General features: G+C 37.6%; 1 protein-coding gene across 1 annotated transcript; it reads right to left on the bottom strand.

The window, feature by feature from the left end:
* Window positions 1-12,811: 12,811 nt before the first annotated feature.
* Window positions 12,812-13,751, bottom strand: LOC130711912 (probable calcium-binding protein CML17). Its single transcript, XM_057561694.1, has one exon. The coding sequence runs from the start codon at window positions 13,511-13,513 to the stop codon at window positions 13,022-13,024; it is 492 nt and encodes a 163-aa protein (XP_057417677.1). The 5' UTR covers window positions 13,514-13,751; the 3' UTR covers window positions 12,812-13,021.
* Window positions 13,752-18,239: the final 4,488 nt, after the last annotated feature.

Genomic DNA, 18,239 nt, shown 5'->3' with positions numbered 1-18,239 from the left:
CACCCAAGCTGAATTGGTTGCAACATTTTATGATGGTCTACAATACTCTTAGAGGTTTGGCCTAGATGCGGCTTCAAATGGCGAGTTCGATGCTCTTCCCCCACAAGCAGGGTATGACTTAATTGAAAAGATGGCAGCGAGAGCCATGAACTCTGAAAATGATCGCCAAACCCGAAGGAGTAAGTTTGAAGTGGAAGCTTATGACAAGCTCTTGGCCTCCAACAAGCAACTCACCGAACAAGTGGCGGAGATTCGAATGCATATTAAGGAGCCCAAGGCTATTGGTGCAAGAATGACTTGTGTGGAGTGCAAGTCTTGTGGTGGACCTCATGTTAGTAACTTGTGTACTGCCAATGCTGAGAGCAATGAAGCCAAAGCTATAGCTCAAGGAAGCATAGTTCCATCCTCAAATCATGAACCTCTTGTCCAAACACAAGTTGTTGGAAAGGTGAATTGCAAGAGGAGTTTAGAGGAGCTATTGGAGGGTTGCATCAACCGCATGAACAACAACCATAAGAACCAAGAGCCGGCTATCAAGAACTTGGAGAACCAACTTGGCCAGCTAGCCAAGCAAATGGCCGAGATACCTCAAGATAAGTTTTCTCCCGATTCTTTAACTTTGTCTAAACAAGAGAATTTTGCTGTTGTTACCACTAGGAGTGGGAGAGTGTTACACGAGTCAAAGAAACAAGATGAGGGAGAGAAAAATGAGAAAGTACAGGAAGAATATAAGGGTGCTACGGAGAAGAAAGTGAGTGAACTTGTGAAAGCTAGAGTTGTGAGCACTCCTTCTCCTGAACTTAGTAAGATTCCATTCCCCAAGGCTTTGGTCAAGAAAAATCTGGATAAATAGTTTTCTAAGTTTTTGGAAGTTTTTAAGAAACTCCACATCAATATTCCTTTTTCTGAAGCCTTGGAGCAAATGCCTATCTATGCTAAGTTCATGAAGGACATTTTAAATAAGAGGAGGAAGTTGAGTGAGGTTGATGAAACTATGATGATGACCGAGGAGTGTAGTGCCATTTTGCAAAGGAAAATGCCTAAGAAGAGAAGGGATCCTGGGAGTTTCACTATCCCAGTGGAGATTGAGGGGTTAACTGTTGTTGAAGCCTTGTGTGATTTGGGAGCGAGCATCAACTTGATGCCGCTTAGCATGTTTAGAAGGCTGAACTTAGGAGAGGTCACCCCGACCATGCTTTCCTTACAAATGGCGGACCGATCCCTAAAAACACCTAATGGGATCATTGAAGATGTTATGGTGAAGGTGGATAAGTATGTGTTCCCTGTGGACTTTGTGGTGCTGGACATGGAAGAGGATGCAAAGATTCCTCTCATTCTAGGCCGACCCTTCTTAGCCACTGGTAGGGCTAAAATTGATGTTGATAAGGGTCAGCTCATTCTCAGAGTTGGTGAGGACAAGGTAAGATTTTCGGTTTTCAATTCTAATTTGCAAACTAACATTAATGATGGTTTTGTTTGTGATATGATCAAAAGCTTGTCCAGGTCTTCAAGGGAGACCCCCAAGGTAAGTGAAAAAGATGTTGGGCTTAATCAAGCTCTCATCAAGCTTGTTAGTGAAAGCAAGTATGGGGGGTCTAAAGATGAGAATTTCCAAGACCACATGGCTCGATTCACTCAAGCTAGTCACCTTGTAAAGATGGATGGTGTGACTAGTGATGAGCTCAAGATTAAGCTCTTCCCTCACTCCTTGAGGGGGGGAGCAAGGATTTGGTACGATGGTTTAGATGATACCCTCTCTTGGGAGGAGTTATTCCAAAGATTTGGTGCAAGGTTCATACCTTGCACATGTGGAAGGAAAATTGATGGTAAGGAATTTCCTTCCTAACACCAAAGGAAGGAGAGTCCACCTAGGACTATAACTTAGGGCTGCTTGGGAGACAACCCAAGTCTTGTTTTATTTCGCTTGTTGGTTTGTTGCATTTTTCAGGGAATGAGAGCCTGAATTCTGGAGTAGGAGGTGTGTCTAAGTCCTCCATGGTAACTTGTAAAGGAGGTCGACTCTTTCCCTTAGTTTAGCTCATGCATTTTTGCATATTTTTCTTTTGTAGCTTTTATTTTTCTTTTATTCGTGCATTGTTTTGTTAGAGTCGTTTTTGGGTCTTTACATCCCTATACTCACATGTTTTTGCCCGTAGTTATGCTCTCTAACTTGTGCTGGTTTTAGAAAATGTTTTTGTGAATACTTGAGTTTTCTTTTGGGGATGAGTGATTGCATGCTTTGGGGAAGAGAGGAGGAGACTTTGGTCTATCGAGTGTTTCTTAAGGATAGAGATGGTGTGAGTCCATAAGGGTCTATCTTTGACCTTTCACCATAAAATTTCCCTGGAGGATCCTGACTCACTCGTACTTCTTGGTTCTGTATTGATTTCACTCTTTGCATGCTTTGTGATACTTGCACAATTCTTGAGACTTGTAGGTTTTTGAGCTTCAGAGTTGTTGGTTTGAACATTGTCCTTAGTTGTCCCATTTGAGCCTTATTGGAGAATTTGTTGTAGCCAAGTGATTGGGACGGATGTTTGGTTGGATTTTGGGGAGTGTTGGTCCTTGCATTGTTTTGGAGCTAAGTAAAGTTGAAAGTGTCTCTTGCCCCAAGTGAAAAATATTGAAAAAGAAGAAAAATAAAAAGAAAAGAACTCCTAATCAAAGTTGGAGTGCAAAAAAAGAAAAGAAAAGAAAGTTGAGAAAGGGGTCAAGAGACTGGTGTTTGTAAAGTTTGTTGATGAAAGCTCCGGGGTTATGTGATTGGACCACACTCAATAGTTCTGAAGCCTAGTCTTCCTTAGGGACCAACCACCTTGTACTTCACCAAGCCAACATTTCAACCCTTTGAAGTCTCATTGAATTTGTGCATGTTTGATCTCTGTTACTCTTGAGTGAATGATATCCAGAACCTATGAACTACTTGTGTGCTTAGTGTACTTAATATATATCTCATCCTAGGAATTTTAGATCTATATGCTTCTCATGATGGACTCTACACTCTCCTTTATCTAAAAGTTGCATGAAGTGGATTGTTGTGTCTTTCTTTTGGAACCAGTTGTGGTTGCTAAATCCCCCGGTTTTGGGATAAGTATTCGTTGTTGGGCACTTGTTTTGGGAGCATTTCTTGCGCTTGAGGGCAAGCGAGTGCTGCTTATGCTCGAGGGCGAGCTGTCGTTGAGTATAGTGGTGTGATGACCCTATTTTAGTAGTGTTTTTAGGGTCATTTATTAGTTAGTTTTGTGTCTTTTTGTTGAGTCTCATGTAGAGTTTCATGCATTCTCATGCATTTTTATCTTTATTTGTGTTTTTACTTTGTTTTGGTAATTTCATAGTTTTATAGGGACCTTTCTTGCATTTTAATTAAGTTTAGGACTTGCATATCTTTTCTACTTGAATTGAGGGTCTTTTGTGCTAATAAACTCTTGGAAATCCTAGATATTTTCCTTACTTTGTTCCCAAGCAGCTAGGTCTGAAAACTGATGAAGAAAGAAGGTCAAAAGAATTGGAAAATTGAAGGGAGGCTTAAAGGGGAGTTAAGAAGAAGGTCAAGAGGCTTTCTAGCATGTAGAGAGCACTCAGGCGCTCGTGTTGAGCGCCTGAGCGCCAATTGGATCGATGTTTACATGATGCTAGAAAGGAATTAGCGCCTGAGCGCTCCTATTGAGCGCCTGAGCGCCAATTGCCTTCCAGAGAGCATGTTTTCAGCTTGGAATTGGCGCTCAGGTGTGCTTAATTGGCGCCTGAGCGCCCAGACTCGACCTGTTTGCCTATAAATAGGCTTTTTGTCATTTCTCTTGGAACCTTTTGTCATTTTATCATATTTTCATAAGTTAGAAGAGAGGGTTTGAGTTCTGGAGCTTGAGGAGCTTTCTCTAAGCCCTATGTTTCAGGTTTCATCTTTATCTTCTTGTATGGATTTCATAGCCATGTTTGGCAAAACCCCTTTTGCTTTGAGTTCTTTGTAAGACTTATGATGTTTTAATCTTAATTCCTATTTCTATTCATGATTCCTCTGAGTAAACCCTTGAATCTCATATCCATGCTTTATGTTTCAAGTTAGAACATGTGCTAGCTTTATGCTTTTCTATAATAGAACGGAAGTTTGTTATAGATTAGGGACTTGTTGTGGGATTACCTCTTCTATACTTGCTACTAGGAATAGAGGAAGGGTTGGGGTTTGTTGGCCTGAATTGCATGCTTAATGCCTTTAGCAAATGTTTAGGTTATCAAGGAATTGTGCCTATCTTTTGGCTTGAGAGGATTGTCTATGCGAGGCATCGATAGATGATTGATTAGGCTAGAACATCAAGGAGAGACTCAGAGTTTTGTGGATAGAATATGTTGATTAGAACTGAATTAGTCAAGCAAGAACCCAAGGCATGCTCACCACTGTTCTCACACACTTATATTTCAATTGCTTGTTAATTAGTCACCTAAACAATCAACCTTTAAAACTGAATTTTACTCGCTTTCCTACCGTGAACTCGAGGCTTAAACTGAATTGCCACACCAATTCCATGTGGTTCGATAATTTAAAACCGGGTAGATTCTGTACACTTGCAGATTGACCAACAGTCAGCTGATTATTCGACGCGATTAGGAACTAACCTCCTAACCGATGAATCAAAACGCTATTAAGGTTCATCCCCTTAATCAAACAAGTAAACACGATTAAGGTCCATCTCTTTCACCGATCATATAAACACGATTAAGGTTCATCCCCTTAAACGATCAAATAAACACGACTAAGGTCCATCCCTTTAACCGATCAAATAAACACGATTAAGGTTCATCCCCTTAACCGATCAAATAACCAAGATTAAGGTCCATCCCCTTAACCAATCAAATAAACATGATTAAGGTTCGTCACCTTAACCGATCAAATAAACACGATTAAGGTCCATCCCCTTAACCTACCAAATAAACAAGATTAAGGTCTATCCCCTTAACCGATCAAACAAACACGATTAAGGCCCCTCCCCTTAACCGATCAAACAAACACGATTAAGGTTCATCCCCTTAACCGATCAAATAAACATCTCATGAAGGTTAGTCTAAAGAACGAGTGGTCCTCTCAAGGGTATGCACATCTAGCTAACAATCATCGTCTTCATGGTACCCTTAGGTAAGCGTTGGTCCTTAACCAAAACATATCAACAGAAGAAGTGTCTCCCGCACCCCGGTGACTGCTCCAGTCACGACGGCCCATCATCCAAATGTTTGCAAAACAACAGTATGGAGTGCCTCTCGTACCCCAGTGACTTCTACTGTCACGACGACCCATCCTCTTAACATCCGCACTCAGGTTCTCTTCTTTTCTCAAAAACTCGGATCGCCGACCTTTTCTGTTTCCAAAACTCATTTCAAGTTTCTAAGTCTTCTCGTAAAGGGTTCTCTTTTAAAATTAAAAGAAGCGTTATTGCCTGAATTAGTTACATTATGAAGTTTTATTCTCAAAACTTTAGAGTCTTATGTCATCCTTTTCCAAAACCTAACATCTCTATAGATTCCCTCTTTACCCCAAGGTAATCGCCCCGAAAGGGTCTCGATCCCCAACAATAGCAGTAGTTCGTGTTAAGGTCAAACACCTTCATCGTTTATCCTTTTTGACTGATAACAATTTTCAAGAGTCTTTCAATAAACTAATGAATCCTTGTTGTTTATTTTTCAGGAGCAAATCAAAGTGACTCTCTTATTATGTGTTGGAATCTCATATGAATTGAGGTTCAGGACGAATAAGCATAGTCAAAGACTAAGACCTTATGATCTACTAGTTCGTCTTAAATTTCATATGAACATTGGAACTTAGGATAAACAAGGACAATATAAGTAATTAGTCTTCTTCTCAAATGATACCCTTAAGGAGAAAGACATATCCACAAGGATCGTCCACACAAGGAAACGACAAAGCTCTAGAAGGGATATCGTCGTCTGACTCTACGATGGTAAAAGAGCTTAGAAAGAAAGTTGAAGATCGTCTAGTGGGAATAGCGCCCAAATCCAAAAAGTATGATTCTTCAACGGGAAGATTCTGATCGAAGCTAAAAAGAAGATAAGACATCACACACTTCAGAAAGAAGAGTTGTCAAAAGAAGATCAGAACACCCTCTAGCAGAAGAGCAAGATCGTCTAATCAAGAAGATGCGATCGTCTGCTAAAGGGAAAAAGGAGAACTTGCAGTGGAGGATCATCGTCCAACTAAAACCAGCCAAGCATATGAAACTGTGTTCAGAGAAAGCAAACATCTTTTCAATTAAAAAAGATCTCTGACAACACAGTAGATAAAGAGAGAGATGTCTAAGTTCATTGCTTCACGCAACCATCAAATATGCACGATGACCAAGGGAAATCATTGCATCTTTCAAATTCAAAGATTTCCCCTTTCTCTGTCACCTTGGAAATAAGATGAAGTCCCTCGTCTACTGACACATTTGCAGCCCATCCATTTTCCAAGGAAGAAGTCATAAGTCACTTTTACCTACAACCATCGACTACACCAAAAAGGAAAAAGAATAATATCCGTTGAAGAAGAAGATACGACGCTGCTCACTGCCAGTCTACCTCTTCAAGTGGAACGCGCCTCATCGTCTGATCGAAGAAGCTCCACAAAGAAGCCAGTCAAAGAAGTGTCAACATCTGCAGCTGCATAGTGACCAAGGCTAAAGGCACAACGCTCCATCTATTAATGAGTTGTTTGGTCACATCAACATGTAATAGCTCTCACATACGCTTAAGCTTATTGTCGATTCCAAAGCAAGAGGTATGCATTGATCTGCGCCCTTCATCACAATTCAATGCAACGGTCATAATTCTGTGAAGATCATCCAACGACCATATCTCTACTCACAGAAGACCTGAAGCTATAAATACCAAGACTTGAATACCTCACAAGGTAGCTTTTGCAAGTCCAAACACAAGACTTTTTAGAATTGAATTGGGATTTAATCAGAAGATCATAACCCAGTTCAGTTCGCCCAGATGGTCTCTGAAGATCACATCTGTAACACCCCGATTTCGGTGGCGTCACTTTAGTAACAAAAATAAACTTAATGCGGAAAAACGTGAATATATTTTTTTTTTAATAACTAAGTCAAGACCGAATTAAATAAAACCCAAATGCGAAAAGCAATAGAACTAATATACAATATATAAACAGCCCCCGCGGTAAGTAGCAACCTCGTCACGAGTAACCTCCAGTGACGGAAAGAAAGTGTAGTGCCCGTAGGCAATATGTACAACCAAATGAAAAAGGTGAAGTGTCCGCAACACCATCCCTCAAAACTGAGAATAAGCTGACCCAATGGTCTGAAAATAAGACCTCCTAAGTCCAACCAACTCTCTGTGATTCCCGTAAGGAAACCACACAAAAAGCTATAGGCGGAACTACCCTGTCCCCCAAAGAAGCAAATGAAGCATGACTGTCAGAGCTAAACTCTACTCCTACACTAATCCTAACTCGAGGAGCTCATACCAACACTCAAAACTATGTGCTAGCATGATCGTCGTCTGAATCAGAATCCAGAACAACTAAGTCTACCAACCCTATCCGTCCTCCCCTCGCAACCGCAGTACGCTCCGATGCTGGACTCACGGGCTTAGGGCCCGAACCATGATCATCAATGATCGCAATGGTGGGTGCACTAGACCCTGCCGAAGGCACTCCCATTGGAATCTCCTCTGAGGGATCCTCGTCCTCTGAAGATGACGGTGGCGGCGGTGCTCCTCCGAATCCTGGTCCACAGTGGACGCCCGGTGGCAAGTTGAAGCTGATAGAGCATCTCCTCAACACTCCTGACCTCAAGAGTCCTCCACTATCCACATGGTCCTCCATGATACGCCCCGAATACGTCGCTCGATGGCTCGCGGGGTCAACCACCCACGACCCGGGGTCGTCCTGATCGATCATCTCGTACCTAATCCCCCCCGAAGGGTGGACCATTGTGAACCAGTCCGCAATGGACATCTGACAAAAGGCGTTGTCCGCCAAAACACACACAGAAGACGCGAGGGTCAACTCCAAAGAACTATGTAGATAATAAACCCAAATAGGTACAGATAATAAATAGCCACTTAGGCTTATAGCTAGAGATGACATCCTAGGGTTGCATATTTCACAATAATATAAACGACAATAAAAACACTTAACATGTTCCAAATAGGATTACCAAATAACAATCACATTCGACAACTAAATTAGTATGCATGTTGCATGATATGCAATGCAGGTTAACCCAGTCAACCAATATGCATTCCGGAACGGATGGACATCAACGGATCAGTCCTAGCACCAGCCACGGTGGGACCATTTCGGCCCGCGTGCCTCTTACTCCAACGACAGCGGTAGTCAGATCAGCATAAAACCCGAAGGCCTGCCATTTCGGTCTGCTACTAAGAGTCACCTAGCAGCGCTCTTACGCGGAAATCCTGGTCTTATAACCAATTTTGGAATCCGCCGTCGTCCGGTATCTCGCCGTGTTTAAACCACTTAATGAGTGCATGCAATGCAGTGATTAGCCAAACAACGTCTCCGACCTCACTCGACACGTCGCCACGTGTTCTAGCTAAATTAATGTCTCTAAAAGCTTACCCTAAGGTAAAGTCGATTCTGCGACAAAAGACACTTCTTCACATCAACATAGTAACTCATGATGATCTCCAAATCATCCGACTCATCTCAATCCGATGGTCACAACTGCTCAACGAGCACAGAGTATCACACTCTCGGAAACTAACGGTTTCCCGGACTTATCCCCAGGATAGCCCAACAACGCATAGCTACTCCAACAGCACAAGAGCATCAACATACTCAACACTTCTCAGCTTCCTCAACGATTGGATCCGACGACACTTCTCGTTTTCCAAAGACTAAGATTTGCATCCGAAGCTTCCTTTCGAGTTTGTTATCATTACTTAAAGATTTAGAGGTTGTTTAATGTCTTATGAGTTTTCTTTACAAAATAGTATCCTTTTAGTCTTATCGCAAATCCTATCAGTTCTCGGGATCTCCTAATCCCCAAATGACTCCAGAGAATGTCTCGATCCATAAACATCATAACAAGGCCCGAATCTCATTCGTCCTATCAAACTTTCTCAAAACTCTCAAAATAAAATCGGCATGACCTGCCCGCTATTCTCACTATTCAGAATCTCAGATCTCATTGCATAAGTATAAATAACTCAGCACAACCAATCAACATGTCATATATCAATATATTAAGCAATAACCACATAGCACTTAGCATATAAGGCATGCACCACACATCCTAAATTACCCAATTAGCACTTAGCATGTAATCCACTCATCAAAAACATTAAGTAGATGCATCATCTACATTGTCAGCCGAAGCCTCAGAAAACATTTTCCAATCACACACAATCCAGTGCATAAACAGTAACCAATGTCGAAAGCATCGACCCTAAGTATTAACTAGAGATTCAGTGAGAAGCCCTCACCTGTAGATTCTCCAGGGTGATCGTCTAACGCTTCCTCACAAGCAAAGCCTTGTTCCTCGGGAAACTCTTCAAAAGCACCTTTAAATCAATCAAAATCTATCGGAAACTAAGCTATCAATACTTACTAAGGTTACCCGAAGTAGTACATACTCCGAGGTACGATAATCTAGCGCGAAAGACAAGTTTTCGGAAAAGGAAATTTTCCTCCTCCCCCTTAATAGGTTCGGCCACTTTTCACAATTATGGGGCTCGATTTTTCTTCGATCAAACTTGGTTCCTATGCTATCATTAGCCGTAACTAAGGGTATTCTGAACTCGGAAAAATTATCGGATCAAAAACTGTCGCAGGGGTATTTTGGTCATGATTTTTAACTTAGGATTTTCAAAACTGAAATCCCAAAAATCAAATTTGACAGGGACGTCACCAACGACGTTTATGACAACTAATCCTACTAGCACTAAGCTAAGGCGATAGTTTTCAGCCTAAAGGTTGAAGCTTTACTCCAAAAACTCCAAAAATGGGTATTTAAGGCTAAAATTGATTCCGGCGGAATTCCGGCGACATAACGCAAAATCTAACCCGGCAGAAGTGATCTTGGGCATGTAAGGAAGAGGTTTAGAATCAGAAATGAAATATTCAGGATAGTTTTGCAAAAACCCATAAACTATCAGCTCAGAAAAGTCTACAGAAAAGCTATGGAAAAAGCGATCAGAGGTAAGGATTAGCGACTATACCTCGAAACCTTGAAGCAGCAACTAACGGATCAACGATCAAGCAAGTAATGAAGAAAACTCTTCTTCCTTCTTCCTTGTTGAAGCTCGCGGCCTTGGAGAGGAAAATGGAGGAGTTTTGTGTTTTTTTCTCACTTGTTTGCTATATATAGAAGATGGAAATTCGCGGGAAAATGAAAGTTTCGCGAATCTGATTTTTCCGGCGTCATTCTCCGCGAATTATAAGATATGTTTTGGCGAAAGAATTCCAAAACTAAAATGAGGTCTCCTTGTATTTTTGGCAACTAATGCATAGTCGGTGTAAAACTATTTTACCCGATAAGTTGCTTTTTGCATCGAATGTCGGAATAGAAAACTTCCTTCTGAAGAAAGATTGAAATCATCAAGAGAAATGGGTGTACGCGTGTAGAATCTTCATTTGAAGCTCTGAATAGAAAAAGTCTTCATTGTCGGTTGATTCTAGGGTTTTGAAATACTAGGGATTCGGTTTCGGCAAACTTCCGATGATTGGAATCGGACGTTCGTAGATCCTAGAGTTTCGCCTCGAAACGATTTTGATATATGGAAAAAGAGAAGTTCTAACATTTCTCTGAAGATTTTTGGAATTAATTTCCATCGTGCCTATAAGTGAAAACTAGCTACATACTAGGGTTTCTGACCTAGGTTTAAACGTATAACAATCGTGCTATAACTTTTATCGATTCTAATACAATCCTTAAACTTTTCCTGAACTTTCTCTTTCGTAAATCTATTTCATTTAATAAACTTTTGTTCAGGTTTCCCTTCGCATTACATCAACCCTAATCGTGAATAAGAAGTTTATTCACTTAGTATAAGTTTAAAAACTTGGGCCTTACAACATCTTTATCGTCTGGAGAAAAGTCTAGAGGCTCGAGCTCAAATGAAGACATCTTCATCAGCCTTTGCAGCAAGGATAAACGCACTTAGAAGACAAATCTTTTTATTTTTTTCTTGTTGTAAAAGAACATAAAGCAATTTTATAATGCTATATTGTTCTTCCCACTCAATAATACTACTATCACCGTTATTAAGAAGGGATTGTAAAAGTAGAAGAAGTGGTCTTGAGAAAGATCACTTAGGAGAAGTCCGTATAATACTAAATGCCTGGAGAGGCAGTAAAGAATACTCAACACCCTGGAGAGGCTGGAGCAAAAAATACTTGCAACTGCCTGGAGAGGCAGGGAAAAAGAATACTTGATCTTCCTGGAGAGGCAGAGACAAAGAATACTCGTGCTGCCTGGCGAGGCAGGGACAAATTTAAACTCAATGCCTAGAGAGCAGTTTTGAAATAATATTCAACTGCATGAAGAGGCAGGGACAAAATTAAACTCAATGCCTAGAGAGGCAGGTAATAAAAGTAATACTTAGCCTATAGAGGCCTTTAATTAAACTCAACAGCCTGGAGAGGTTGGAGCAAATAATACATGGCCTGGAGAGGCGATAATACTCAATGCCTGGAGAGGCAGTTGCTAAACAATACTTTTGCCTGAGGAGCCATACTGAAGATTACCTGTAAGGAGTAGTCCTTGGAACTCAACCTTAGTGAAATCCCGGGTCTACCGTTGACTGGACGTAACCCTATCATTTTGGGGCTGAACCAGGATAAAATTTTGTGTGTGATTATCTCTTCATTTACTTATGCTTATCCGCTGTGTCAAACAAAGTTGATATCGTCTAGTCATCATCCATCGTTTGGATCTTATAGTTTTTGAAAGACACAATTCAACCCCCCCTGGTTGCGCCTTATTTGGATCATCAGTTCGGACCTCCTGTCGGGTCCTACTTTCTAGTACACGTGTAGAGTGTTGTCGTGTTAGTGCAATACCTGCAAGGTTTGATCAGCACGTGTCTATATTTTGAGATATGGTAGGTCCCTGACATATTGCTTTTGGTATGGTTCTCATGCGAGGGAATTATATGGAGTAGTTGGACGTAGGAAGCTAAGATCATTTTGGGCTGACTATTTCTTTTCGAACAATGTAAATGTTTATGCACCATATTTCTGACAACTGGTTATTGTTCCCATCGGACTTGTATTTTTATGTGGTGTGTTAGTATGTACGTGAGGTCTTTATCCATAGCATGTCTTGAAAATCTCATTTGTTTTGTTAACGAAAAAAATACTCGCTTTCAAGAACTGCTTATGAAAGCTAGTGCATATTTATTTGGGAAAAGATTACTTTTGTGACCCCCGAAAGTTGGAGCGTTACAGTTCTTATCTTTGATGTTTTAACTTTGTGAAAAAGTCGTCCCTACTCTTTTTTTGTCTACGTTTCTTTCCTAAATGTTTCACAAAAGTGCACGGTCTACCCCTCAACCACTCTGACGTTAAAAAACTAACGGAATGAGCTTATATGACACTAGTTTAGTGACGAAGCAGACCACGTGGCGTGAAACATCATTAATAAAATTTAGAAACTTGAAAAACAAACACTTAAGCAGTTGAGCTACATACATAATTGATATATCTAGCAACACAATTTTATTTATATCATTTATCTTCTTCATCATCGACATCATCATCATCAACTTCATATAATTTAGATGTGATGAGATGTCCATGATGAAGAAGGATGAAGGTATAATACAACTAACTAATAGCTTGGCGACTAACTACTAATAATTTATTACTGAATCAAAAAGGTATAGTACAACTATTTGTAAAAGAGGAACACGATGGACACTCTATCTTAAACAGAAACTACTATTATATATAAATAAGGAATTTATTGATTCATCTTGTGTTGTTTAGAAATTGAAAGAAGGGAAACAGATCTGTAAAAAGTAAATTAATTAAGCAAAAGTGATTAAGCTAAGCCCAAGAATTATCAAAAGCCGCAGAAGAAATAGCGTGAGCAAACTCCTGGAAACTGATCATACCATCACCATCCGCATCAGCCTCCTTGATCATCCCCGTCAACTCCTCCGCCGTGAGAGCGTGGCCGAGCTTGGCCATGGAGTGAGCCAGCTCCGCCGCGGTGATGAACCCATTCCCGTCGCGGTCGAACACCCTGAAAAGCTGCCGCAGCTGCTCCTCCGTGTACGGCGACCTCGCCGGCAGAAGCTCCGGCGCCACCACCGCAACAAACTCGGAGAATTCAATCAGGCCGTTGCTGTTGGTGTCGGCCTTCTGGATGAACCCTTCCACCTGCTCCGCGCTAGGTTTCAGCCCCAGCGACCGCAGCAGCGAGCTCAGCTCCAGCTGCGTCAGGCTGCCGTCGTTGTTCCGGTCGAATGATCGGAATATTTCTCTTAACTCCGCGATCTGCTCCTCGTCCAGATTCACTGCTTGCTTCTTGCTCATAATTTCTTTGTGATTTTTCTTTGGGATCAAAGAAGAAGAAGAAGAAGGTTTTATTGCAATTTGATGAGCTCACACGAGAAAGTAGTGGGCTTGTGAGAGATCGGAGCAAGTGCTTGGATGAGATTGTTCTTCCTTTTCCGATGGCAGCTCCTGATTTTAAGAGGTTTACATAAATGTCGGGTCTGTTTTGAATTTCTCAAAGAAGGGAGACTGCGAGAGCACATAATAAATGAGAGATATTATCTTATTTATTTATAAAAGCTACACTTTTTTGGTTCTCTTTAATGATGTCTTTTAATTTTAAATTAAGTACATGTAGTCTTAATTCTTGATAAGGGGACATATGGGTCGGGTAGGGGGAGGTCCAGGAATCGATTCCTGTCGAGTGTAATTTATTTTTCCGATGTACAAAAAAATAACTTATCATCCAATAATTCATATAAAAAAACTATTCATCTAACAAGCAAATTTGGGTTGACATAACTGATCATATATTTGAATTTTGATAATCCTTCTTATGGAGATTATTGGTGCTCTACTTTGGAGTGAGCATCTCTACTTTTTAGATAATGATGCTCTGCTTTGGAGTAGTGAGCCTCTACTTTTTAAATAATAATGTTTCAACCTGGCGGACAGAGAGCATCTTTAATGGAAGGTTCTTAGTTTTTATTTTGTAGTTAAGAATTAATAACTTTACCATTGGAGGTGCTGACATAGACTCCTTAGTTCTTAAAAATAAAAACTCAGTTCTTATATAAGGAGTTTTGCTTTTTGAGTTCTTAGTTTAAATATTAATTATTTCTCTTTCATCCAAATTACTTTATTACTTTGTGAGTTTTGTTTTATTACTTTATGAAAATAAAAAGTATAAATAATGTGGTTGGTGGGACCAAATGAATAGTGGTAAGAACTGGTTTGAGCAAAATTGCTTGAGAGTTTCTTAAACACATGTGGCAATACGGGACTACATGAATAGTGCTAAGAACTAAGAAATAAGAATTAGCATTGAAGATGCTTTAATATTTGGTAATTTATGTCATTTATTTCTTATTTTGGCAATTCAGTTTAGAGGCATCTTTTATTCATAAGACTTGAATTAGAGATCTTATAACTTAAGGCGAATCCGGCATGTATATCTTGAACTAACATTAATCGTGTCATTTATCTTGTCAAAAAATTTGATTTCCATGAGTCATTGGAGAATAAAAAAACGTACGTTTGTTTGTCTTTTTATACATTAGAAATATAAATTGCACCTTTCAGGAATTGATCCCTGAACCTCCCTTAACCAACTCATATGTCTCATATTTCTTACCATTTAAACTATTATTCTGGGACAAAACTTACGTTTGTTTAAACTTGAAGCTCTTTTTCCTCTTGTTAGAAAAAAAAACTTGAAAGATAAACATAACTGTACATAATTTTTTCCATAATTTTCTCTAAAATGATGGATTGTCTAAGTCAAACCATGCGAAAGAGTATACTATTAATAAATGAATAATGATGGGTTAGTGATCAATCAGAAGGCCAATTGGAAGGCAGTCGGTTGGTAATGCATTCAACACCTTAAACTTGTCCATCGAACCTTCTATCCTAGTCCTAGTACATAAAGAATGGCCGTTGACATAGACTATTTAGCCTGTTAGCCAATTCATTAGTAGTATTTATTATTTCATTTTTTGGCATATTAGTTTTTAGTACTTTATTTTATCTATTTTCATCTTCTGTTATGTATTTAAGGTTAAATTTGTGCTATCAAAAAAAGGATAAATTTGTTTTTATCATTAAGTATTATATTATTTAGTTAGTTCCAACTTCAAAATTCTTTCACTTTCAAAAAAAAAAAAAAAACTTCAAAATTCTTTCAAAGAAAATTTCAAACTTATTCAATTTTTATCCTTAAAAAATATAAAATCATATGCTTTAACCTGGCCTAATAAAAGGTTAAAACACATCATTTTTATTAAATATAAATTTGAAAGTAAATAAAAGGTTATCCAAGTTTGAAGTTTATTTCCCTTTCAAAAACAAAGTTTATTTCTTCATTATTTTTAAAAAATTGTTTATTTCTTTGTCCTTTATTTGTAGTCATAAATTCACAACGAAAGTGCAGGCAAATAAGCGGGAATTTCGTGACCAGTTCCCACGTCGTGCTTGGTGGCCGTAATTACCGTTATAATTTGTCAACCACTCCTTTTAATACTTGGGTTTATGAAATGAAATTATTGGTAAAGAACCTGTTATTATGACTATTGACCAGTTAAACTCTTGAAGGTTAATTATGTTTCTACTCCATCTAAAATCTTAGAGCATCTCTAATACTAGGTTTATACTCCCTTCATTCCTGCCTATCAACAAAAAAAAAAAACTCCCTTCATTCCTTAATACTCCCTCTGTTTCTTATTATAAGATTATTTTTAAGTGTTTTTCTTGTTTCTTAAATATGAGTCCATTTACAATATTAATGGAGAATTAATTATTTTTTTCCAAGACTATCCTCATCTTTAATATGAAAGAGACAATGAGATTTTGAAATAATAACTTGGAGAGAAAAATTTATAAGAAATTAAATAAGGATAATCTAGGAAAGTGAAAAAATTCTTTTACAAATTTATTTCTTGTAACTACTTTTCTTAGGCTATGTTTGACACGCCTAGCTGATAAGCTAACTGAAAGCTGAAAAGCTAGCTGAAAGCTAAAAGCTGATAAGCTAGCTGATAGCTGATAGCTGAAAGCTGAAAAGCTACGTGATTTGAAAAGCTACGTGATTGAAACAAAAGTGTTTAATAAAACTAACTGTTGAACAAGCTGAAACTGTAAAATGACATAAAAGCACATACTTGTATAATATTTTTTTATATTTTACATTACTTTATTTTCACATTAATGATATTAATATTAAAATTATTATAACTTTAAATATTGTAATTTCACTCAAGTTATTTATCATTTTAAAAATATAATCTAAGAATTGGGTAAAATAGACTTATATATATGAACAGAGGGAGTATAAGAACCAAGCAACAACTTCACACCCTTTAAAAAATTTAGTTAATTTAGGTAATTGCATTAAACTTATTCTCAATTTATACTCTATCCGTTCCAAAAAGTTTGTAGTTTTGGTTATGATTTCAATATTCCAAATAGTTTGTTGTTTTAGGATGCCAATGCATTTTTTCCCATTTTTTTCATTTTATACCCTTATTTATTAAATTTTCTCTATCCACTATGTTTATTGCAATTCTTGATATAGTTACCACTATCCTTGAAAATAGAACATCATAAATAAGGGCAATCTAGTCAAATTGTACTATCAATAATTGTTTTCTTACTATTTGTGTCACAACCTTAAACTACAAATTTTCTGGAACGGAGTGAGTATTAATTTTCCAAAGTTAACCTCCACCCACTATTCTTAGTTTTTCTATGCATAATTAATGCTATGAGAAGTACAAAGAGAGAGAAAAATCAATTAAATAAGGGCATTTCAGTACAAAAATAATTAATACACCATAAATTTTAAGTTGGTTCTTACAAAAAGGACCAAGGTACACATCTCATTTGGTTCTTATAGTAATAAGGAACTAAGGGAGAATTATCTATTATTTTCGAAATAAAAAATGTGGCAACTTCGACAAGTGTTACATTCTCATGCTAGGTCTTTCTTTATAAGTTTTCTCTCTTATATTATTATTAGTAGGTAGATGATGTCATATTTATATTTTCTAATTTTTTAATAATTTAAATATTATAAATTTTCATATTTTCGAAAATAATTACTGTATTAATATGACATTTAATGATTATTAATTACTCCCTCCGTTCCCTATTATAAGTCACATTTTTTGAAATTTTTTTGTTACAAAATATAAGTCACTTTCTAATATCTAGGAAGCATTAAATAATTTTTTCCAAGTTCACCCTCATATTTAATATGAAAGAGATGATAAACTTTAGAAGTATTAACTTGGAAAGAGAAAATCATAGGAAAGTAAATAAGGGTAATCTAGGAAAGTAAATCATTTTTTTACAAATTTATTACTAATAACTACTTTTCTTAATCTAAGAGAATTAGTTATTTGTGACTTATATATAGGAACGGAGGGAGTACATTAGAATAACTAAGAAAAGTCAATTGTGACTTTTTTCAAAAATAAATACTTTATTAATATGACATTTAATGGTTATTAATGACATTAGAATAATTAACATAAGTCAATTGTGACTTTTTTACCAAAATAGTTTTTGACATTTAATGCTTATTATTGATATTAGACTAATAAATAAAAGTCAATTATGACTTTTCTACTATTAAATACTCCCTCTGTTTCAAAATAACTGTCCACGGTAAGAAAAATTTTGGTTTCAAAATAACTCTCCACTTAAAATTTCAAGAAAGTATTAATTGATATTTTTCCAAACAATACCCTTATAAAAATAATAAATGAGGAGAGATAAAGATACATTCTAAATGATAAAGTAGGAAAATAAATGATATATTTCTAAAAGTTAACAAATTTAATTGCACTTCTTAATATGTGTGTTTTTAACAAAGTGGACATTTATTTTGTAACGGAGGGAGTATACTTGATATTTATAGTAAATGATTTTTATATCAATATAGTTTAAGAAAATATGTATGCTTACAAAGTCTTATTTTTAATTATTATAGTTTTTTTAGAAAGCAAAATGATATATGTAGTAAAAATATAATCTTGAAAAAGAT

Source organism: Lotus japonicus, chromosome 4, assembly GCF_012489685.1.
Source record: "Lotus japonicus ecotype B-129 chromosome 4, LjGifu_v1.2".
NCBI lineage: Eukaryota > Viridiplantae > Streptophyta > Magnoliopsida > Fabales > Fabaceae > Lotus > Lotus japonicus.
Note: the sequence above shows the minus strand (reverse complement) of the source record. Positions and strands in the feature narration are given on the sequence as shown.

What these genes read in the sequence shown, in the direction of transcription:
- LOC130711912 (XM_057561694.1), bottom strand. Translation starts at nt 13,513, where the DNA reads ATGAGCAAGAAGCAAGCAGTGAATCTGGACGAGGAGCAGATCGCGGAG.